A 25,418-nucleotide genomic window follows, 5' to 3' on the forward strand; every position below is an offset into this window, starting at 1 on the left:
AGGAAAATTTGGAAAGGTACATGGATGGTCCGGGTACAGTACGATGGCACGAGGTAGAAAAATAATTTGGCAGGGACTAGATGGGCCAAAGGCCAGTTTCAGTGCTATTGTGTTCTATGGTTCTAGGATTCTAATCTTTAGAATTCTCTCTGTGAGAGGACAGTTGAAGCTCGGTTACTGAGCATTTTCAGTTCAGAGACCACGGATGATTTCCTATTTTAAAGAAATCGAGAGATAAGAGTTTGGACAGGGAGCAAATGACTTAAAAGATCAATCATGATCTGATAGAATGTGGTGGTAAGAAGGACTGTGTGGCCTCTGCTTCTCATTTTGTTCTCCTGCAAGTTGCTTGCCATAATGGAGTTCTGCTCATCTCAGGCTTTGACAATCTCTGGTCTTGTCCTGCATCAGCCAATTGCATTCAAAATTACCTTAAATTGCCCAGCAACAAGCCCAATTGAGAAACGTGGAGTCTGCAGTGCAGAACCTCTAAGGTGAATAGCAAAGAAGAGACTTATGAGAATAAACATGCAACAAGGATGAATTCAATCAGTGCGAGAATAAGGATAAAGTGACAATGAGATTGAAAAAAAATAACAAAGGACCGCAGAGTCTGTGAAAGGACATCCTAACTGCAAAATTTTCACTGGAAAGTGGAAGCAGGCAAGACGATTATGTTGCTCTGCACCAACAGACAGCTTGCACAGACACAGTGGGCCAAGTGGTCTCCTTCTACTCCATGCATTTTTCATGGCTGTTGATTTTTAAATCATACTTCAAATGCTTATCAAGATAACCTGCATTTCAATATTATTATTAAATCTGATTATGTTAAGTGAGAACGAGATTATTTTTGAAATAATACAGAAGCTCTTCAATATTTAATTACAGTATTTCAGCTTTGTTCTGTGACTTGCAATGTTAAAGTTGTTCTCCTGCCTCATTTTTAATGAATTTTTTTCCCACACAATTTCTGACATCAAGGCATCACCCATAAAATTTTAACATTGCATTACCATGAAATCTAGTATTGATAGACACTTAAAGAATTAAAGGTAGGACACATTTAAAGCACAAACTGGGTCTGTGAATAATTCCAACAAATTCGGTCTCATCATGCAACAGATATTCTATAAAAACTTATCTCTAATGTAATATTCCTCCATCAATATCAGCTATTACTACATGAAATCAAAATGCCTGAATAAGCTAGAACACCTATTTTCAACGAGAGCCACAGCACATTTAAGGGGAGCCGTGGACTGAAATCATAAAATGTTTTTTATGCTTTTTTAAAAAATGACTGCTTCACAAAGGAGCCCATAAACTTTGAGTAGAGTCCTAAGAGCGCCATAAACAAAACAAAGGTCAAGAATGGCTGGGCTAGAAGGTCAGAAGGACCTTCAGATAAATGGACAGAAGTCGAGAGGTGTGGAGCATTATACCCTTGGCATCCAGCAAGAAGTGCCGGAAGTTTATTGGTCATGTGCTGCAAACAAAGTTAAGATTGTGAGGGGAAAGCACATTGTGAAGCACAATATAAAGGAAACATGTTACAAATTTTGGGTGGCACGGTTAGCATGGCAGTTAATATAACATGATACAGCACCAGCAATCTAAGATCGAATCCGCCATATTCTGTAAGGAATTTGTACATTCTCCCGTGACTGCAGGGGTTTTCTCCGGATGCTCCTGTTGACTCCCACCCTCTAAAACTTTCAGAGGTGGAAGATTAATTTGGAGTAATTGAGCTGCACAGGTTTCATGGGTCAGAATGGCCTTCTACCATGACGCATCATGAATTAAAATCAGAACCTTGAGTAAGACAGCTTAGAGAGCATTATGAACATTGCTAGAGGACATTACATGGCTTGGTAATCAAACAGACACTGGAACCTTGAGCAAAATCAAGAATTGCTGGAGGAATACAGCAAGTCAGGCCTGGCAAGATCCATGGATAGAGATGATCAGTGTTTCTGGTTGGGACTCTTTCTCGAGAGGAAAGGATGTGCCCTCTAGAAACCATGAAATTGGGTGCTTTGGATGGGGTTTATTAAATTTTCACCTAGTGTTGATAATGATCTCTAACTGAATCGCTCAGAAAGTGGAGATCTCTTCAACACTGGCATCATGCATTCAAAAAACAAGTGTCTCAGTATATAAATAGGTATTTCTCATTTCCAAAGAAATTACAATTTAAAAGGAAATTTTTGATTAGGTTATGAAATTCTATCAGCCGTAGCTGCCTACTAATCTCAAAAATAAAATGAAATATTGGCCAAGTGCCTTTGCCATTCTCTATTAAAATATCAAACGATGGAATTTCATACAAATGTTACAGTGTGGTTCACCTCAGACACACGGTTTGTATTGATTTATAATTAAAATATAAGCTAATAATTAGATCTCTAGGATTGCTCTGAAATAGAATCTCCGCAAAATCTGTGAAAGACTTCTAATTAATTAGGGAATAAATTAAAGGCTTAAAGCCAGTATTATTGCCAATTAAATAAAATGATTGCTTCCCACATTTATGAAGACTATTTATATAACCGACTCCCAAGACTGCCCTCTGCAGTACCTGGAATGAATTATTCTGTTGAACAGAGTTAATCCAAAATGCTCACATTATTCTCTTGATAAATCTTCAATTCTTTGCACTTCAATCAATACAATAAACACAGGAGTCCTTCTAAATCATATGATGAGGTGTCCACTCATAAATAATTGAACCTTCACCATTATTGGCTTTAAGGTCCTACACAGACCAGTACAAACAGGATCTGGCCCCTCAGCCCATGATGTTTGCACCAAACAGGATGTCAATTTAAACTAAAATTCTGCTCCTTCCACATGATCCATGCCCTTCTATTTTCTTCATATTCATTTAACTATCTAAAAGTCTCTAAAACACTATAATATTTGCTCCTCATAAAAGGACACCAAAATGCTGTAGGAACTCAGCCAGTCTTGCAGGTCCTTTATAAAGATATAGTGTCGATGTTTTGAGCCTGAGCCCTTTTTCAAGGAATAAGCAAAGAATCATATTTGCTTAGAAAGAAAGTAAAACACGAAAATCTGCAGACACCATGGTTGAAGTAAAAACACAAAGCTGGAGAAACTCAGCAGGTCAAGCAGTGTCCTTTATATAGAAAGGGTAAAAATATATACATTACTTTTCGGGCTGAGCCCTTTATCAAGGTATGGAAAAATGTCGGCAGGCATCAAAATAAAAGGGGAAGGGGGAAAAGGAGAACTGAAAGAGGGGAAAGGAGAGCAGGTTCGCAGAAACCAGAAAAGTCGATGTTAATGCCATCTAGGCGGAGAATGCCCAGACAGAAAATCAGGTGTTGTTCCTCCACTTTATGGACATGGATGGCCATGAACAGACTTGAGAGTTTTGGAGTGTGGCACAGAACTGAAATGGTTGGCTACTGTGAGGTCTGTCACATGAGAGTGTGAAGGTGCTCAGTGAAGCTATCTTCCAGTCTAGCCCAGTCTCTCCGATATAGCGAAGGCCACAAAGGAGCACCAGATGCAGTAAATCAATTCTGCGGATACACAAGTGAAATGTTGCTACAATTAAAGGCCTATTTGGGGCCCCAGACTGTAGTGAGGGAGGAGGTGTGGGTGCAAGTGTTGCATCTCCTGCGGCCACAAGGAATTTTGTAGGGGGTGGGGGGGTAGGATTGGTGGGGAGGGATGAGTGCATGAGGTAGTTATGAAGGGAGCAGTTCCTACAGAAGGCAGAGAGAGGAGAAGATGTCTGGTAGTGAGATTCTGTTGTAAGTGCCAGAAAATCCGGCAGATAATGTGTTGGATGCAGAGGCTGGTGGGTGGTAGGTGAGGACAAGGGGGATTCTGTGTTTGTTGCATCTGGGGGCCAGGGGAGATGAGCTGGAAATGGAGGAGAGGGCTGATTTGATGGTTGTGGAGGGGAAGCACGTTTGTCGAAGAAGGCAGACATTTAGAAAGATATGGATTGGAAGACCTCATCTTGGAAATAGTTGTGGCAGAGATAGAGATGTAGAGAGAAGGGGTTGAATCTTTGCAGGGGACAGGGTGTGAGAAGTGTGTTCAAGGTAGTTGTGGGAGTTAGTGGGTTTGTAATTGCTTTCACCACTACAGCTGTCAGCCTGTTCCAAGCACCCGTTACTCACTGTGTAAAAAAAAAGCCCGTCACATCTCCTTTAAACTGCCTCACCCCTCACCCTTAATATATGCCCTCCAGTGTTTATTCACAGCCCATATCAAAACCTTCAGTCTTCTTAGTGATTCAAAAATGACTGCAGGGGGAACTCAGTGGCAGCATCATGGGTATAAATGGTCAATCAACGTTGCAGGTTGGGATCCTTACTCGATTAAGATCCCCACACAAAACATCCACAGTTCCTTTCTACCCAGGGATGCTGCCTGACCCACTGTGTGCACAAAATTCCAGCATCTGCAGTTTTAGTGCACCCACTGGCCTCAACCTTTATCTTGTTTCTCTTTTTTTTAATTTTTTATTTTTCACACCATAAATCACATTAGCCACTTTTTCTTTTTCACACATATACAGTGACTTTTTCTCCCCCCCCACCTCCTCCAAAGCCACCCCCCCAACCCCCCCCCTCCCTCCTCCAAAGCCACCCCCCCACCCCACCCCCATCCATTTTAGGTATACAATCTAGGTTACATTAAACCAGACAGACAATGTTGTCATTCAACAAAAATACACAAGAAATTCTACTGAGTCCATTCTTTTCTTTCCTTCTCCTTCCATCAACTTAGGTAATGATTGTCCCCGGTAGGTTTTCGCTATTGTATTTAATGTAAGGCTCCCATATTTGTTCGAATATTTCAATATTATTTCTTAAACTATATGTAATTTTTTCTAATGGAATACATTTATTCATTTCTATATACCATTGTTGTATTTTCAGATTATCTTCCAATTTCCAGGTTGACATAATACATTTTTTTGATACGGCTAGAGCTATCTTAACAAATCTTTTTTGTGCATCCTCCAAATCAATTCCAAATTCTTTGTTTTTTATGTTACTTAGGAGAAAGATCTCTGGATTCTTTGGTATATTGTTTTCTGTTATTTTATTTAATATCTGATTGAGATCTTCCCAAAATTTTTCTACTTTCTCACATGTCCAGATTGCATGAATTGTTGTTCCCATTTCTTTTTTACATCGAAAACATCTATCAGATACTGTTGGGTCCCATTTATTTAACTTTTGAGGTGTAATGTATAGTCTGTGTAACCAGTTATATTGTATCATACGTAGCCTCGTATTTATTGTATTTCTCATCGTTCCAGAACATAATTTCTCCCATGTTTCCTTTTTTATCTTTATATTTAAATCTTGTTCCCATTTTTGTTTAGTTTTACCATTTGTTTCCTCATTCTCCTTTTCTTGCAGTTTAATATACATATTTGTTATAAATCTTTTGATTAACATTGTATCTGTAATCACATATTCAAGGTTACTTCCCTCTGGCAAACTCAAATTGCTTCCTAATTTATCCTTCAAGTAGGATCTCAGTTGGTAATATGCCAGCGCTGTATCTCCAGTTATATTGTACTTATCTCTCATTTGTTCAAAGGATAAGAATCTACTTCCTGAAAAACAATTTTCTATTCTTTTAATCCCTTTTTTTTCCCATTCTCTAAAGGAAAGGTTATCTATTGTAAAAGGGAGTAACTTATTTTGCGTCAATATTAGTTTTGGTAATTGATAATTTGTTTTATTTCTTTCTACATGAATCTTCTTCCAAATATTGAGGAGATGATGTAATACTGGAGAACTTCTATGTTGTACCAATTTTTCATCCCATTTATATAATATGTGTTCAGGTATCTTTTCCCCTATTTTATCTAATTCTAATCTCGTCCAGTCTGGTTTTTCCCTTGTTTGATAAAAATCTGATAGGTATCTTAATTGTGCGGCTCTATAATAATTTTTAAAGTTTGGCAATTGTAAGCCTCCTTGTTTATACCATTCTGTTAATTTATCTAGTGCTATCCTCGGTTTCCCCCCTCTCCATAAAAATTTCCTTATTATTTTCTTTAACTCTTTGAAGAATTTTTCTGTCAGTTGTATTGGCAATGCCTGAAATAAGTATAATATCCTTGGAAAAATGTTCATTTTAATACAGTTTATCCTTCCTATTAGTGTTAGTGGTAAATCTTTCCAATGCTCTAAATCGTCCTGTAATTTTTTCATTAGTGGATAGTAATTGAGTTTATATAATTGGCCGAGATTTTTGTTTATTTGTACACCTAGGTATCTTATTGCCTACATTTGCCATCTAAATGGAGATTCCTTCTTAAATTTTGAGAAATCCGCATTATTCATAGGCATTGCTTCACTTTTATTTACGTTGATCTTGTAACCCGACACTTCTCCATATTCCTTCAATTTCTTATATAATTCTTTTATTGATAGTTCTGGTTCTGTTAAGTACACTATAACATCATCTGCAAATAGACTGATTTTATATTCCTTGTCTTTTATTTTTATTCCTTTTATATTATTATCTATTCTTATCAATTCTGCTAGTGGTTCTATAGCTAACGCAAACAATAAAGGTGATAGTGGGCATCCCTGCCGCGTTGACCTGCTTAAGTTAAATTGCTTTGATACATGTCCATTTACTGTCACTTTCGCTAACGGTCCCTTATATAATGCTTTAATCCAATTAATATACTTCTCCGGTAAACTGAATTTTTGCAATACTTTGAACAAATAATTCCATTCTACTCTGTCGAAGGCCTTCTCTGCGTCTAAAGCAACTGCTACTGCAGGTGCTTTATTTCCTTCTACTGCATGAATTAAGTTAATAAATTTACAAATATTGACTGTTGTGCGTCTTTTTTTGATAAATCCAGTTTGGTCTAAATTTACCATTTTCGGTACCTGCTCTGCTAAAATGTTTGCTAATAATTTAGCTATTATCTTATAATCTGTGTTTAGTAAAGATATTGGTCTATATGACGCTGGTGAGAGTGGATCTTTCCCTTGTTTTAGTATTACTGTAATTATTGCTGTTTTACATGAATCTGGTAAGCTTTGTGTTTCATCAATCTGGTTGATTACATCCAGGAGGGGCGGAATTAATAAGTCATTAAATGTTTTGTAGAATTCTATTGGAAATCCATCCTCTCCTGGTGTCTTATTATTTGGTAAATTTTTTATTATCTCTTGTATTTCTACTGTTCCAAATGGTTCTGTTAATTTATTTTGTTCCTCTATTTGTAGTTTTGGTAGTTCAATTTTAGTCAAAAATTCATCTATTTTCCCTTCTTTCCCTTCGTTTTCAGTTCGGAATAATTGTTCATAGAATTCTCTAAAGTTTTCCTTAATTTCTTTTGGATTATATGTAATTTATTTGTCTTTTTTCCTTGATGCCAATACCATTTTCTTAGCTTGTTCTGTCTTAAGCTGCCATGCTAGGATTTTGTGCATTTTTTCACCTAGTTCATAATATTTCTGTTTTGTCTTCATTATATTCTTCTCTACCTTATACGTTTGTAATGTTTCATATTTTATTTTTTTATCCGCCAATTCTCTTCTTTTAGTTGTATCTTCCTTCATTGCTAATTTTTTTTCTATATTTACTATTTCCCTTTCCAACTGCTCTGTTTCCTGATTATAGTCCTTCTTCATCTTGGTTACATAACTTATTATTTGCCCTCTAATGAATGCTTTCATTGCATCCCATAGTATAAACTTATCTTCCACTGATTCCGTATTTATTTCAAAATACATATTTAATTGTTTTTCAATAAATTCTCTAAAATCCTGCCTTTTAAGTAGCATGGGGTTTAATCTCCATCTATACATTCTTGGAGGGATGTCCTCTAGCTTTACTGTCAATATTAAGGGTGAATGGTCTGATAGTATTCTAGCTTTATATTCTGTTTTTCTTACTCTATCTTGCATACTAGCTGATAACAAAAATAGGTCTATTCTTGAGTATGTTTTATGTCTAGCCGAGTAATATGAATATTCCTTTTCTTTTGGGTTTTGTTTCCTCCATATATCCAAAAGTTCCATTTCTTGCATTGATTTAATTATAAATTTGGTTACTTTGTTCTTTCTGTTAATTTTTTTCCCAGTTTTATCCATATTTGAATCCAAATTCAGGTTGAAATCCCCTCCTATTAGTATGTTCCCTTGCGTATTAGCTACCTTCAAAAAGATATCTTGCATAAACTTTTGATCTTCTTCGTTAGGTGAATATACATTAAGTAGATTCCAAAACTCCGAATATATCTGACATTTTATCATTACATATCTCCCTGCTGGATCTATTATTTCCTCTTCTATTTTAAATGGCACATTTTTACTAATTAATATAGCCACTCCTCTTGCTTTTGAATTATACGATGCTGCTGTTACATGTCCTACCCAATCTCTCTTTAATTTCTTGTGCTCCAATTCAGTTAAGTGTGTTTCTTGGACAAATGCTATATCAATTTTTTCTTTTTTCAGTAAATTTAGCAGTTTCTTCCTTTTAATTTGGTTATGTATTCCATTAATATTTAAAGTCATATAGTTCAACGTAGCCATTTTATACTTTGTTTATCTTCCCTTTCCGTTTTTCCATCATTACCTTTCCTCCTTTTCCATTTGTTTTCTTATTTTAAACCCTTTATAAGACAACATTCCTAAAACATCAAACATTTTCCTTATTCTCCTATTTATAACTTCTTTAGCCCCAATCTCCCCTTCCCCTCCTGAGTTGTCCTTTATCCCTTGTCGGACAACCACATCTCCCCTCTCCATTTGGGTTTGCGAATTCACTCACAAGCATCAACTGATTTTGCAATGACCGCTATTCCCCCCCACCCAGCCCCCCCCAGAAAAGATTTCACTTTTCATATGTAACAAAGGTCACTCTTTTAATTCCCTCCTTATTCTCTCTATTCCATTACCTTCCCTTATTAATTCTTGTCTATACTATCTATATTTTCCTCTAAGTACAGATATATTCACGTATGCACATTATACCTATACACTCTTATACCTCTTTACCCACATACATATCAATCGTGATCATTTTTACTCTCATTACACGTCTTCATCTCTCCGTCTATTTTGTAATTGTTCTGCAAATTTTCGTGATTCTTCTGGATCTGAGAATAGTCTGTTTTGTTTTCCTGGAATAAATATTTTCAATACCGCTGGATGCTTTAGTATAAATTTATACCCTTTCTTCCATAAAATCGCCTTTGCTGTATTGAACTCCTTTCTCTTCTTTAGGAGTTCAAAACTTATATCTGGATAAATGAAGATTTTTTGCCCTTTATACTCCAGTGGCTTGTTGCCCTCTCTTACTTTTTCCATTGTCTTCTCCAGTATCTTTTCTCTTGTAGTATATCTTAGGAATTTTACTAAAATAGATCTTGGTTTTTGTTGTGGTTGTGGTTTAAAGGCCAATGCTCTATGTGCCCTTTCTATTTCCATTTCTTGCTGTAGTTCTGGACATCCTAGGATCCTAGGGATCCAATCTTTTATAAACTCCCTCATATTCTTGCCTTCTTCACCTTCCTTAAGGCCCACTATCTTTATGTTATTTCTTCTGTTATAATTTTCCATTATATCTATTTTCTGAGCTAACAGTTCTTGTGTCTCTATAGCTTTTTTATTAGATTCCTCCAATTTCTTTTTTAAGTCCTCTACCTCCATTTCTGCTGCTACTGCCCGCTCTTCCATCTTGTCCATTTTCTTTCCCATTTCTGTTAAGGTCATATCTATTTTATTCATTTTCTCTTCTGTGTTGTTTATTCTTCTTCTTAAATCATTAAATTCCTGTGTTTGCCATTCTTTAAATGACTCCATGTATCCTTTAATAAGAGAAAGTATATCCTTTATCTTGCCTTTCCCTTCTTCTTCTATTTCACTGTACTCTTCCTCTTCTTCTTCCTCTGGGTTGGCCATCTGTTGTTTCTTTGTTGCCCTTTTCTTCTCTTCTTTCTTGTTTCCATTGTCTTCTGTGTTCTCTTCTTGCTGCAGGTGTTCTGCAGCTGTCGTTGCCGGCTGTGGAGATCGACTCCCCAGCTGGTCCCCCCTCCCGTCGGTGTGTTTTTTTTCATGCGCGGTTGCGCACTTTTACTCAGCTCAGCGAGCCATTTTTGTAGTCCAATTTCTACCGACCTGAAGAAGCGGGTTTCTCTCTCCACAGTGGGCCTCTTCGAACAGGTAAGGCCTTCTCCTTCTTCCTCCGTTGTCTTCTCTTCCTCTCTTCTTACCGTTGATTTCGATTTTTCTTTTTCTGTCGCCATCTGCTTTCCACCTTTATACTCACTTTTCTTTAACTTTTATTTCTGTGCCTTTGTGTATTCCTTTGTTTTTTCCGACTTTTCTGGAGAGGGCTGGAGTTCACCGTCCGGCCACTATTCCATCACGTGACTCCTCTCCTTTATCTTGTTTCTCAAGAAGGATCTAAAACTCTTTCTGCTGTGCATCATTCCATGCAGGTTTTCTTTTCTCATGCCACACCATTCCCCCTTCCTCCTCCTCTTTAATTGGAAACAGTGGATCAAAACTTTCATTCCAGGTCCCAGTTTGAAAACTTAAGTTTTGAAATGTCAAAAAATACTGATCTGAATTGCTTCTTACAACTGGAAGTGTTGAATTTGATTTTTGTTTATATTTAGAAAGGCTGTGGTAACAGGGCCTTCTGGCGCACAAACCCATGCTGCCCAATTACACTCATGTGACCAAAAAACCTACTAATCCTGTTCATCTTTGAAATGTAGGAGGAAACCTGAGCACCCAGAGGAAACCCACACTCAGAGAGAACATAAAACTACTGACAAGACAATGCCAGATTAATGGCATCAACCACAACTTTTATCATTTTTTAAAAAAAATTTAGTTGTTTAATTTTAATATTTTCAACTTCAATGTACACTTATAATACACACACACAGACACACACACACACACATATATATAAATAAAAAAAACACCGATATCCAAAATGGACCAGGCCTATTTGCAATAAACAATATTTTCAGATTACTGGTCATTTTTTTTAAAACATCCTCCTTTATCCAAAATTTTTTTGTAGGTGAAATGATGCCATTTCAGCTTTGACATTTTTCAGATAAATGAAGATTTCTGATTTTTCTGAAATCGTCCATTATCCAAAAAAAATTTCGGAGCTGAACAGAGGTAATTTCTGGGTCCAAAAATATTTCAGATAACTGAGGATTTTGGATAATCAAAGATGTTCATGCAGATGTAGCACACACACACACACACAGATAGACATACAGTTACACAGACACACATTTTATTTATATACATAGACATACAAGCATATGTGTGTGTGTGTGTGTGTGTGTGTGGATATATATGCATCACACACAAACACATTTATATATTGAAAGGTACGGATAGAGTAGATGTCAAAAGGTTGTATGACCATAGTTAGAGAGTCTAGGACAAGAGACAACAGCTTCAGGATTGAAGGACATCCACTGAGAACAGAGATATGGAGGAATTTCTTTAGCCAGAGCGTGGTAAATCTGTAGAATTTGTTGCCACAGGTTGCTGTGGAAGCCAAGTCACTGGGTGCATTTAATACAGATATTGATAGAATCTTAATAACCAGGGCATCAAAAGTCATGGGAGGGAGGCCAGGCAGTTTGGTGAGTTGGAAAATGGATCAGCTCATGATTATATGGCAGGGGAGACTAGATGGACTTTTCTATTCTAGTGGAACAGGGGCACGGCTTGGCTGGTTATCGAGATTTGTTCAGCAATCGCATGGGTATAGGCTGCTCCTAAGAAAGGAAATAAAATAAAACTGTTGATGCTCAAAATCTGGAATAAAAACAGAAAAATTGGAAATGCTGAGCAGGTCATTCAGTATCTGTAGAAATCTCAGCGGTCAACATTCCAACCTTCAAAGCTTTACAAGGAAAAAAGAATACTTTGAACAGCACAGGAATCGACCATGATGTCTTTGCAGAACATGATGCCCAAATTAAATTAAAACTTCTGGCACATGATCTATATCCCTCCATTCCTTGCATAGTTGAGTGTCCATCTTGAACCCTCTTGGAACACTTTTTATGTGCCTGCCCACCACTACCTCTGGCAACCCAATACAGTCAGTGGATGTTATCTACACAGACCAGTAAGGCATTCGACAAAGTCCTTCATGGGAGACTGGTCCAAAAGGCATGAGATTCCCCAGTAAGTTTTCAGATGTCAGAAAAATTCTGTCACTGTGGTCACTGTAGAGCATTATTAAAGAATATAAAAAGGATAGACACGTTACATATAGAGGCAAAGAAATGGCAGATGGCGTTTAATCTGGACAAGTATGAGGTGTTTCACTTTGGGAGGTTGTGTACTCATATAAAACCATTGATGTGCAGAGCGATCTGGTGGATCAAGTCCATGGCTCCTTGAAAGCGGCCACTCCAGCAGAACATACTCTAAACCAGGCAACATCCTCTCAACCTCTTCTGCACCAGAAAAGATATGGAGGCGTGGGAAAGGGTACAGAAGAGATTGAGAGGATGCTGCTTGATCATGTTCTGCAAGGAGAGGCTGGACATACATTCAAGGGGTGGAGGCGGGGGTTGGGGGAAGTAGAATTTAAGGGAGGAAGTTTTTGTATATAGAGTGATGGGAGCATGGAAAAAGTTATCAACAGCACAGCTGCAAACAAATGTGATAGTAGCAGATACATAGAGTATTACAGCACAGTACAGGCCCTTCGGCTCACAATGTACTGAACATTGAGAGGGATTTGGAAAGATACATGAATACACAGGGAATATGTACCATGTGCAAGCAACAGAATTTTAGTTTAACTTGGCATCATGTTCGGCGCATACATCATGGGCCTAAGGGTCAGTTCCTGTGCTGAATTGTTTCATGTCTTATGTATCAATCCAGGTGAATGTAACATGAACAATAACCTCAAAACAAAGTATCCCAAGGGTACATTCACAATGGTTCAGGATTTCAACCAAACTACCCTCAAGGGCATCTTACCTCAATGCCACCATCAAGTTTCCTGCCTCACCAGAGGCCCCAACACCTTTGATCATTGCCACAAAGCCATAAAGAATGCCACCTATTCCATCTCTCTATGCTGACGCTACCCACATAAAAGCAGGTACTGAGGAGGGTGGGCCCAGTGGTGAAAGTGATTCAACAACTGCTTTGAGTCAGCAGACTGGTCCATATCCAAGGATCCAGCAAACAAACCCACCATTACCACCTCCATCAATAGAATAAGTGTGTAGAAGACTATGACCAAGAAAATATTCCTCAAAGTGAAATCATGGACGAACATGAAATAAGCTTGTTAGTGACATTCAGGTTAGGATACCAGCCCTCGACAAGAAATCCAAGTACAATCTCAGCAAGGCCATCAGAAGCTAGGTGATGATACCACACCTAGTTCGAGTGCCAAGAAAATATTGTGAACACATGGCAACTGCAGCAGGGCCAATAACTTAATATCTGAGACATAGTGGTGACCAAATTAAGCCTCCATGACTATGTCACATGTTGTAATGCAAAGATTGTAGAAAAGGGAAATAAAAACAATAAAAAGCAACTATAATAAAATAGAAAAAAACTGAGCCAAAATGATGACAGGCAGAAATGATCATTTTGGATGCAGGGAGAAGGAGAAAGTTATCTAAAGTAGAAGGACGCAGTAGAGGCTGCCTCATTATGTATCTGCTTAAGACAGGTTTGGATAGATTTAGCAGAGTAGGGAAATTAAGGGTTATCAAGTTCATTATCAACTGAATACACATAAAACCAAACAAAACAGCATTTCTCTGAACCATGGCTCACACGCACAATATATTTCTTACAAATTCATAATCACATACATACATAAAAATATAAAATAAATATAAATAATAATTTCCTTAGTTTCTTTCATAAAAGACCCAAGGTTACAAAGTATCACTCTCACTGAGGAAAAGGAAGGTAGGGGGAGCTGAGTCCTCTGCCAGGTTAGCCATGAATGACAGAGCATGCTCAAAAGGTCAGATGGCAGACTCTGCTCTTATTTCTGATGACTGCACTCGCCCCAGGTGGTCGTTGACGTGTTGTTCCTCAGGCTGGCAATGGGCATCATTATAACAGTGCAGAAGGCCATAGATCGAAAGGTCAGAGTGAGAGAAGGATGCTGAATTAAAGAGGCAAGCAAATGGAAGTTCAGTGTCACCCTTCGGAATGAGTGTGGATGGTCTGCAATGTGAGCACCAGATCTGTGCTTGCTTTCTCCAAACTGGAGATTCTACCCAACGTACAGACTCTGCTGTGCAAGAGATGGGATTAGATCGTACGATACCTCGCCACCATGCAGAATATCACAATCTGGATCAGGATGGCTTGGGACCAGTCATCTGGAAAATGTCCACAACGTGTATGGCATTACCACAAACAGCCATCTCCAGCACACGACTTTGCTTGTATAATTCACCAGTATTAATGAAGAAAATAATTAGTCTAATCCAGTGAAAAAGTGAGTCCTTTCTAATTACATGCCTGAAACTGCAGCAGAACTAAAATTTCCCACACCAAAAGAACATTTTGTACTACTCTGAAGAATCCAATGCCCCACTGAAGAACAGGGATTACTCCAGAACTTCCTCTGTCCCACCATCTATTTGACTGCAGTTCAATGTGGACTGGCAAAACTACTTTTTCTAAACTTGACTTCATATAAGTACATCTCATCAAAATAATCTTCCAGTAAGTAACCATTTGGTTATAATGAATACTTAACCTAGAGCATCAGTGATAACAATTGTCAATCAAATTTGAGTTAAGGCCAGTTGTGATCAAACCATAATTCAGGTTGGACAAACCCAAACATTATTCCGATCAGAGAAACACAAGGACTGCAGATGTTGGAAACTGAGCAAACAACGAGAAGATGGAGGGACAGGACCTGAAACACTCACTATCTATTTCTCTCCATGGATGTTGCCTGACTTGCTGAGTCCTTCCAGTTCCTCTGTGTTTCCATATTGTTTTGAGTTTTGGGAGTTGAGATACAAGTGTGACATCAGTTGCATGACAGCAGTATAGAAAAAAAGCCATGATTGTGTGCAACTCTTGGATGTCTTGATTATGAAGACAGAAAACTTTTTTCCCTTCAACATGGAAAATCAGACCCTTAAAGAGGTACTCAGAGATGAAAACCTAGCATAAGCATATATAAGAATTACAAAAATTGTATCAAAATAAAATGAATCAAACAGGTTTAAAATATTGAACGCAACCCAATACACTTATTTGGAAGTTCTTTCCAAAATGTTCCAATAACAGTTACATGAAATTAACATCACATGGACCATGGAGTCCATCACTCACTCAGGTACAAGTGAATATTCCAACCAGGGATCATAGGAGACATCTGAACAAAAGATAAAATAAGGCAAAAGAGCTTCTTCAGCCTCTGAATCTTCTGTCAGAAGTAAGCAATAGGCCCTTTCAAACTGCCATGTAAAATTAGATTAAGCAGGCAATTTGCCCGGTTAGTGCCCCAGTTACATGATAGTTAGAAAGGGTCTGACCCGGTCAACCCCGTTGGAATCCAACCTGGTCCCTGAGGAAATCAGGGAACCCAATTAAACTTACCTAGGTCACGTCCACAGACAATTTTTTTTTTGTTGACAACTTTATTTATTTAAAGATCGTTAACAGAAACAGTATACAATCCAGTAATATAATTATATATCAGAACACAAAAACAAGGGAAAAAAAATACCCCTCCCACCCCATTAGCCAGATCAAAGTACATCTAAATGCATACATTCCAAATACGGTAGCCACTTATTAACAAAAAAAGAATAATTATCATGCAGGTTGTATATAATTTTTTTCAATAACAATATAAGCTTTCAATTCATTATGGCATCGCGTCATATTAATCACTGTATTATCCTTCCATGTACTAGCTACACATTTTCGAGCTACAGACAATACTAAATGTACAAATGCAATATGAAACTTATCCAACCCTAATCCCTTTAAAGGAATTTAAAAAATAGATTGATAACTTAATATAATATAATTTTTCCAAAATTAATCTAATTTCTTCCCAAAATGGTTGTACATGAACACAAGACCAAACAGCATGTAAAAAAAGTACCAGTACATACACCACATCTAAAACAAGAATCCGAATTACTAAAACCATATTTTTTCAATTTCTATGGAGTTAAATATAACTGATGTAAAAAATTATAATTAACCATTCCATATCGTACATTCGTCAATTTAGTTACACTATCGTAGCACGTATCTGCCCAGTAGTCTTCAGGAAAAACAAAAGCTAAATCATTTTTCCATTTAAGCTTAGACTTCTCCCATTCCGGTTTATCCATATTATCTTGTAACACTTGATACATAACAGAAATATAACCCTTTTTTGGTATAGAAAAAAATCAAAGATTCAAATTTTGTCAATACAGATAAAATCATCTCTCTACCATATCTTTCACCAAAGCTCGAAGTTGATAATAAACAAACAAAGAGTTTTCAGCAATATCAAAACGTTCCCTCAATTGATTAAAGGAAAGAAACTGCCCTTCTACAAAACAATCCTGCAATGTCTTTATACCCTTAGAATCCAAACTCTTTAAATGATCATTAAACATTGAAAAAGGAATAAGCTGATTGTTATATAATGGGGGTTAAAATTGACAATTTACCTTTTGATCTTAAAATCTTATTTCTTTTAGTCCATACCTTTAATAGATGCTTTACTATCGGTTGGTGATTTAATGGGTAGATCCCCCTGCAGTTTAAAAGGTGCTTACAGCACCTTTGCGCCAGTAATCACACCAGGGTCTCAGGAGGGCTACCCAGACGCTGCGGGCTAATCAGGTATTCAGACTCGAATCAGGTCATCTGCAGAATTAACTTGCAGAACAGAATTTGCACATTTCTCGCGCCTTTAGTCCAGTTGCATCCTCAACATTCATTGGAATGACTTCATCACCAACATCGAAGTACTCGAGCTGGCAGAGTCCGCAAGCTTCGAATCCATGCTGCTGAAGACCCAACTGCGCTGGGTGGGTAACGTCTCCAGAATGGAGGACCATCGCCTTCCCAAGATCGAGTTATATGGCGAGCTCTCGAGACAGAGGTGCACCAAAGAAGAGGTACAAGGATTGCTTAAAGAAATCTCTTGGTGCCTGCCACATTGACCACCGCCAGTGGGCTGATATCGCCTCCAACCGTGCATCTTGGCGCCTCACAGTTCGGCGGGCAGCAACCTCCTTTGAAGAAGACCGCAGAGCCCACCTCACTGACAAAAGACAAAGGAGGAAAAACCTAACACCCAACCCCAACCAACCAATTTTCCCTTGCAACCGCTGCAACTGTGTCTGCCTGTCCCGCAACGGACTTGTCAGTCACCAATGAGCCTGAAGCAGATGTGGACATACCCCTCCATAAATCTTCGTCCGCGAAGCAAAGCCAAAGAAGTCCAGTTGCTAATCCTTTACCCTTTGCTAAAGAATGAACATTATTCAAGATTGCAGTGAACTTTCATCCATCTCCAACTCATTTCTTTGCCTGAAGGGAACACCATTGTTCTCCATGATTCGAGTCTGAATACCTGATAACTCAGCTCATCTTTAAACCCTTTCCAATGCTCATGTCAATATGTCCAACTCAAATTTTCAAGATTCAATTTATTTTCATGTAATAAAAAGAGTAATCTTACATGAAATTGTTTTTTGTCTGCTGTGAGGCAGATTTGCCGTCAGCAGAAATTACCTGAAGTGCCACTTACAGTCAGAGAAAGAGAATCAAGAGTTCTCCCCAGAGTCACCGAGTGTCCGTGGATTTGCTTCCAGCACCACCTCAGCCATACAGAGTTCAATCCAAACCATTGGCAACCCAAGCTCCAGATCTGAACTTCAAAGACAATTAGGAAACCTTCAGTGCCCTCAGCACCCTCACACATTCCGGTTTCATACCTAATACCCCTTCAGCCAGTTTTGAGCCCGTCGCCAGCGGCTCATAGCCTGGTGCGGGTCCCTTAACTCAAGTCTCCATTAGCTCCCAGCCAGCACGAGTTCCTCACCTAAAGTCACCAAAAGCCCACCGCGTGTGTGAGTCCTTCAGCTGCAGAACCCTCCTAACCCCTCTACTGGTCCACTGCCATGGTCACTATCATGTGGTCTGTCTCCTCTGCATCTCCCTGTTTTCTGGTGCTCTGCCCCAATCGTCCGCTCGCCTAGAGACTGCAACCCTCGTGGTTGCTACCGATTATAGGTGTCGCCATATTGGGCAGACACTGCGGTTGCAGGATTTTAAGTAGAACCATCATCATCTCCATTTACAGGCAATTTAAAGCTTGTACAGAGCTGATGGTAGTCAGACTGGGCAGGTGGACCCAGCAGGAGCTCTGTGTATCTGCTCCCTGCGGGTCTACACCAGTGGCAGCACTGCCATTACAGCTGCTCCAGTAGCACCATTGTGATGGATATCAACTTTTTGAGGAAACAAAATGTGGCATTTCAGCTACAAATTCAAGCATTCTTTAATGGACTGCAACCATTTGAGAACAAGCAAATAATATCATTTTTGGTTTTTTTTTACAACAACATTGTAGGGATTTGTAGACAAGTTCTGGTATAATTGGAAACAAATACATCAGTATCATGGAACACAATGAGAACATTTCCTGTCACATGTTGAAATACATACCTGCCGAACTGGGTCATTCAGGTAACAGCAGATGACTTTATCATAGAGTTGTTTCTTCTCGTACATGAATTCACAGACTTGGTAGCTGCAAATAAAAAGCTGCGATTAAAATTTCACATTTGTTGAAATAACACTTATAAATTCACCTCACCCTCCTCCAGTAAAAGAGTGTGAGGTTAAAAGATATAGGGAGTAGTTCAGACAATTGCATTCTCTTTGGTTTGCTCTACCAATGATCCATGAAAGATTAATGAGCTGAGTCAACACTCAGAACTCAAACTATTCTTGTTCTAAACTTATACTGAGTTCATGTGAAAGAAATTCAACCAAGTGCCTCTTCCAACTGGGAAGAAGGGTGAATTAAGGATTAAGACTTGATTAAAGTACGTGCATTTTTGCAACTTCTCATGCTTAATTAATTTTAATTAACTGCATTTTTACACATTTGCTGAAAAACTGGTACTTCTCTCAGTCATGCCTTCCTCCTTGCCAGCAGGTGTCAGAGGGACACAGCCCAGACCCCAATCCGCCTGCCATCCAGGCCACACTCTCATCACAAATATTTAAAGTGTGATTTTTTTTTTTACCCAGCCCTATAATCTTTGGTCCTTTCAATTCCTTCATGATTTTATCCTAAACCGCTGAATAATTTATGAAACATTTAATAAAATGATTATATGAACTGGAAATTTAATATTACCATCAGCACCTCTAGGTTCAAGATCAGTTTCTTTCCGACAGTTAAAACCTCCCCTTTTTACACTATTCAAGGGCTGCTGCTGCTACACCACGAGGACCGTCTGCATCCTTGCAAAGTCATTTTTTTTTAAACCACTGGAATAATTCTTTGGCTTGGCTTCGCGGACGAAGATTTATGGAGGGGGTAAAAGTCCACGTCAGCTGCAGGCTCGTTTGTGGCTGACAAGTCCGATGCGGGACAGGCAGACACGGTTGCAGCGGTTGCAGGGGAAAATTGGTTGGTTGGGGTTGGGTGTTGGGTTTTTCCTCCTTTGCCTTTTGTCAGTGAGGTGGGCTCTGCAGTCTTCTTCAAAGGAGGTTGCTGCCCGCCAAACTGTGAGGCGCCAAGATGCACGGTTTGAGGCGAGATCAGCCCACTGGCGGTGGTCAATGTGGCAGGCACCAAGAGATTTCTTTAGGCAGTCCTTGTACCTTTTCTTTGGTGCACCTCTGTCACGGTAGCCAGTGGAGAGCTCGCCATATAACACGATCTTGGGAAGGCGATGGTCCTCCATTCTGGAGACGTGACCCATCCAGCTCAGCTGGATCTTCAGCAGCGTGGACTCGATGCTGTCGACCTCTGCCATCTCGAGTACTTCGACGTTAGGGATGAAATTATGATAAGAGTTTTGTGCCTATGTACATTTTACAGCGCATATAAGCAACAAACTCATTAACTTTATTAATATATCTGCATTTTTTTTTAAATGGCTTAAGTCCATTTCTTCAGACTTTCATAATTTCATGAAATACTTACGTTACAATATAGCTTGTGAAAACCATTCCGAAGTCACTATCCTTGCATGTTTAATGGAACTACACTGTTCTGTGCTTTTACCATTGCACTGTGTGGGTTGACTAGATGAACTGCTTGTAAAATGAATTTTCTCACTGTAACCCGATTCCTGTGATCATAAGCTTGAAATTTTGGCATCAATATACTAAATTATGAGCCCATTATTACTTGGGATAATCTCAAATGCACAGTCTGATAATGCACAAAAACTCAAGCATGACAGAGAAAGAAAAGTAGAATTCTATTCCATCACTTATATCAAGAAAAATAAATGAAAATTAAAAAATACTGCAGATGCTGGAAATCTCAAAATAATATCAGTAAGCAGGCAGCACTCAGCAGGTCAGGGACCATCGTGGAAAGAGATTCTGACAAGGGGTTTGGAATGTAATACATTAAATGTCTCTCTTTTCTCCTGCTGCCTGACCTGCAGCGTGTTCCTCATAACAACATTTCCGTGTAAAAGTACCGACTGAGAAGGAGTTCTGCCATTTGACCTAAAGACGTGCCTTAATTTACATTACTAAACTCGCTCCATTTTCAGCAGCGGAAGACCACCTCGGGAGCACTATAAATGTGCTGAGGACTGGAAATAAATTCTGGACAATGATATCCACTGAGAAACAATTAGAAAAGGATACTGACGTGCAACCACCACTTAATAAAGAAATCTATTGGTGGATGTGCAGTGGTCATAAATTAAACTCAAGTCTATCACCTCATTTTATATTGTTCTGAAGGAGACTGAAGGCACATTTGAGGCTCGCTTTGTCCAAAAGGCTGAAAAGACTCATTCTGAATGTTCAGCAGGACGAAAAGCATATTTTATCAACACTGCCCTCTAGAGAACAGAGCACACCTTTCTTTGACTTGTAAAACAAACTATTGAAAATACAATTTTACAGAAGGTCAATGTTAACTTTTGAATTTTCAAGTGTATATAAATATCAAGTTCATTAGGCAGCACGATTTACTAAATCTCAGCTTCAAAATAAATCTTCACACATTCCTTGCTTCAGGAACAGGATGTAATTGAGTTGAAACCATTTCAACACAACTTACAATGCAGCTTCTTCTGCCAGGGCTATCAGTCGGCTCTCATCAAACTGTACAATTCCCCCAGCCTGAAGCAGCTCGAGAAGAACCTGAAAAGAAAGCAAGTTAGTATAACAAGTCATACCACAGCAGGTTATGTTGTTAACATGGCAACGCATTCATCTATTTTCAACACTTGAACACATTGGAAAGTACAGCCTTCATCAAATGTGTACCATACTTATTTTAAAACGTACAATTCTGGACTTCCAAGGATCTCGTTGGACAGTTGCAGCAATCATCAAGGATCCACACCACCCAGCACATGCTCTGTTCTCACTGCTACCATCAGGAAAGAGGTACAGGTGCCACAAAACTCACACCACCAGGTTCAGGAACAGTGGCTACCCCTCCACCATCAGACTTCTCAACAACAAACTCAATCAGGGACTCATCTAAAGACTCTTAATTTTGCACTTTATTTTTTTCTCCTCTCTGTATTGTTTATATGTGCACCTATTGTTTTCTACTACCAATAAGTGGTAAATTCAGCCTAGCCTGCACGAAAAAGAATCTCAGGGTTGTCTATAATGCCAATTATGTACTCGGACAATAAATCTGAATCTGATCTCCACAAATGGTCACTGCATTCCAAAGATGTACACATGGCCCTCCCTGCCCCCTTGGTTTTCTGATCCTGTGGACTTCACAATTTCCAGATGCACACTGATGTTATTCAGCTCTACTTCTCCAACTTTTTCTGACCACAAATGGACACAAGGTTGACAAATGGTCTTCTTACAACTCTTATGCATCATTCCCTTTCCCCAGCATTAAGCATGGTGTGCCAAGGCCTGACTTTGTACTTCATTTTAAAGCCAACACTCCCATTCGCCTCTTGATGTCAGCATCTCCTACAGCTTTAACTTTTACCAGACTTGGATCAACTCTTTTGGTTTTTGGTCTCACAATTATTTTGCCTGATTATAGTCCTAACCTTAATCTGTCCTTTAATCTTAAGGGCTAAGGCCCAAAACGTCAGTTATATATCTTTACCTCCTATGGATGCAGCAAGACCTGATGAGTTCATCCAACATTTCTGTGCTTTTAATACGATCACAGCATCTGCAGACTTTCAAATTTCAATCTGTTGCCTGCCTTCTGTGACTTTTTTTCTGATTCGACTGACTGTTCAATTTGTAGAACCATAGAACAGGAACCTTCAATCCTTCTAGTGTGTCAAATCCTTTTTTTGTTTGCATAGTCCCACTGGCCTGCACCCAGTCCATAGCCGTCCAAACCTCTCCTATCCACGTACCTGTCCAAATTCCTCTTTAATGTTAAAATTAAGCCCATAATCACCTCTTCAGCTAGAAGATCATTCCACACAAAGTTCCCCTAATCTTGTCCCCTTTCACTCTTAGCCCATGTCCTCTGGTTTGTATATCACCTACCCTCCATGTAAAAAGCCTATCTGTCTATCCCCTCAATTTTAAATATTTCTATCAAATCTCCATTTATTCTTCTATGCTTCAGGCAATAGTCCTAACCTGTTTAGCCTTTCCCTAAAACTCAGTTCCTAAAGTCCATGCAACATTCCAATAAATCTTCTCTGCACTCTTTCTGTCTTATTGATATATTTCCTGTCTTTAGATGACCAAACTGCACACAATACTCCAAATTTGGCCTCACCAGTACAACTTTACCATAACATCCCAATTGCTATACTCAATAATTTGATTATCAAGGTCAATATGCCAAAAGCTCTCCACCTATGACGCCACATTCAGGGAATTATGCATCTGTATTCCCAGATCCCTTGTTCGACCACACTCCTCAGTGCTCTACCATTTACCATGTACATCCTTTCTTGGTTTGTCCTTCCAAAATGTAACATCTCACACTTGTTTACATTAAATTCCATCTCCCATTTTTTCAGCTGGTCCCGATCCCTCTGCAAGCTTTGAAAACCTCCTTCGCTGTCCACAATACCTCCTGAAAACCTTCTTCACTGTCCACAACACCTCCAATCTTACTGTCACCTGCAAACTTGCTGATTCAATTTACCACATCATCATCCAGATTATTGATGCACTGTAATGCTGACAAGGTCCCACCACTGATCCTTGAGGCACACCACTAATCACAGGCCTCCAGTCTGAGAGGCAATCATCCACCACTACTCTCTGGCTTCTCCCATCCAGCCATTATCCAATCCAGTTCACTACTTCACCATGAATACATAGCATCTAAACCTCCCATGCGGGACCTTGTCAAAGGCCTTACTAAAGTCCATGTCAACAATATCCACAGCCTTTCCTTTGACAACTTTCCCTGTAATTGCCTCAGAAAACCGTACAAGATAGGTTAAACACGACCTACCATGCCCAAAGCCATGTTGAATATTTCTAATCTGTCCACGGCTATCCAAATAATTGTAAATAAATAATCCGATCTCTTAGAACACCTTCTAATAATTTACCTGCTACTGACATCAAGCTCATTGGCCTATAATTTCCAGGGTTACTCAGAGCCTTTTTTAAGCACCAAAACAATGTGAGGTACCCTCTAATCCTCTGGCACCACACCCATGGCTAAGGATATTTTAAATATTTCCGCCAGAGCCCCTGCAGTTTCTACATTAGCCTTCCTCAAGGTCTGACGGAATATCTTGTCAGGTCCTTGGGATTTATCCACCCTTATTTGCTTTAAGACAGCAGGCATTTCCTCTTCTTTAATCTAGATAGGTTCCATGGCCTCACTGCTTGTTTGCCTTACTTCCCACGTCGCTGAGCCTGTTTCCTGAGTGAATACTGATGAAAAAAATATTTACAACCTCTTCCATCTCTTTGGCTCCATACAAAGCTGCCCACTCTGATCTTCAAGGGGACCAATTTTGTCACTTACTATCCTTTTACTTAGGATTTTCCTTCACATAGCCTGCCAAAACAACCTCGTGTCTTCTTTAAGCCTCCTGATTTCTTTCTTTAGGATTTTCTTGCATTTTTTTTAATACTCCTCAAGTACCTCATTTGCTCCATGTGGCCTATACCTCAAATTAGTAGTTCAAGATATTTTTTGATATTATTTAAAATTTGTTGTTGCTGGTCCCAGAATAATTAAGGGATATTTTCCATACTTTATCATCTCCACAATACTTTTTTACTGCTCCACCTCCTGCTTCATTTCATCTTTCCTCTACCCTGGTTTTTAATACCATATTTAAGATTACCTAACTGTCAGGTGACTGCAATTATTAGTGCTGAGTCTTTACACTTAAAGGCATCTCTGTACCAAATAGGTTTTTGGTAAATCCAAACCTAAATGGCGATCAGAAATTGGAAAATGGGATTCTTGCACTTTGGTCTCAGCCCCTAGCATCAAAGCTGCTTTTACCTGTTGTCGCTCAGCATGCCGAGACTCATCAGCAGGACTGCAAAGGAACTCAAGAACCTAAAAGACACAAAATAAGGCATTTTTAGAAATGGTTCTGATGTACTGGTTAAATGAAACTAGTTGACACTTTCCTTCCTTAAACTTTCTGACTGAAAATCAATAACTTAAGATCGGGATTAACTGAACCAAAATGAGATGGTATTGGAAGTGCGAACTTACCTCCATGGCTTAAACATAGCAGCAAGGCGCAGTAAAAGCCACAGACAACAGGGAACTTGCTCACATAACAGAGTGAATTAAGCATTATTTCATAAAACAAAAGATAAGAATTTGGAAATATTCCACCTTGCATCCAATCCTGAATCCTCAGACAGGCTTAGAATAACTCACCTGGTCAAAAAGCATTCTGTTGACAAAAAGTGTGTTGTCTGGTTTTGCCAACTGTCTTGCCAGAAAGGTAAATAGACATCCTACTTGTGATGGAGTGAAGTCTGAATTCTCCACCATTACCTACAAGTAACCAAACAATTAAATACATATAAATTGAAATACCAACCATCTTCTTGGCGTACACTCACAGTAATATGTTTAGTGAAACCTGTAAATAATATATTTACATTGATTACAATAGAACTTCAAAATATTTGCACAGAAATAGTTGGCATGGTTAGTGTAATGTTTGGCATGGTTAGTGTAATGTTTGGCATGGTTAGTGTAATGTTTGGCATGGTTAGTGT

General features: G+C 38.8%; 1 protein-coding gene across 6 annotated transcripts in view; it reads right to left on the minus strand.

The window, feature by feature from the left end:
* The window catches only part of vps8 (VPS8 subunit of CORVET complex), a 681,049-nt gene that overhangs the window by 479,036 nt on the left and 176,595 nt on the right, over positions 1-25,418 (minus strand). For all 6 annotated transcript variants that reach the window (XM_069934259.1, XM_069934258.1, XM_069934264.1 and 3 more), the window contains 4 exons: positions 25,072-25,191; positions 24,682-24,738; positions 21,313-21,395; positions 18,717-18,801 (listed from right to left, as the gene is read on the minus strand). In XM_069934259.1, coding sequence (XP_069790360.1) covers positions 18,717-18,801; positions 21,313-21,395; positions 24,682-24,738; positions 25,072-25,191 — 345 coding nt within the window. The remainder of the gene's footprint in view (positions 1-18,716; positions 18,802-21,312; positions 21,396-24,681; positions 24,739-25,071; positions 25,192-25,418) is intronic.

The sequence above is a fragment of the Narcine bancroftii genome, chromosome 4 (assembly GCF_036971445.1).
Source record: "Narcine bancroftii isolate sNarBan1 chromosome 4, sNarBan1.hap1, whole genome shotgun sequence".
Taxonomy (NCBI): Eukaryota; Metazoa; Chordata; class Chondrichthyes; order Torpediniformes; family Narcinidae; genus Narcine; species Narcine bancroftii.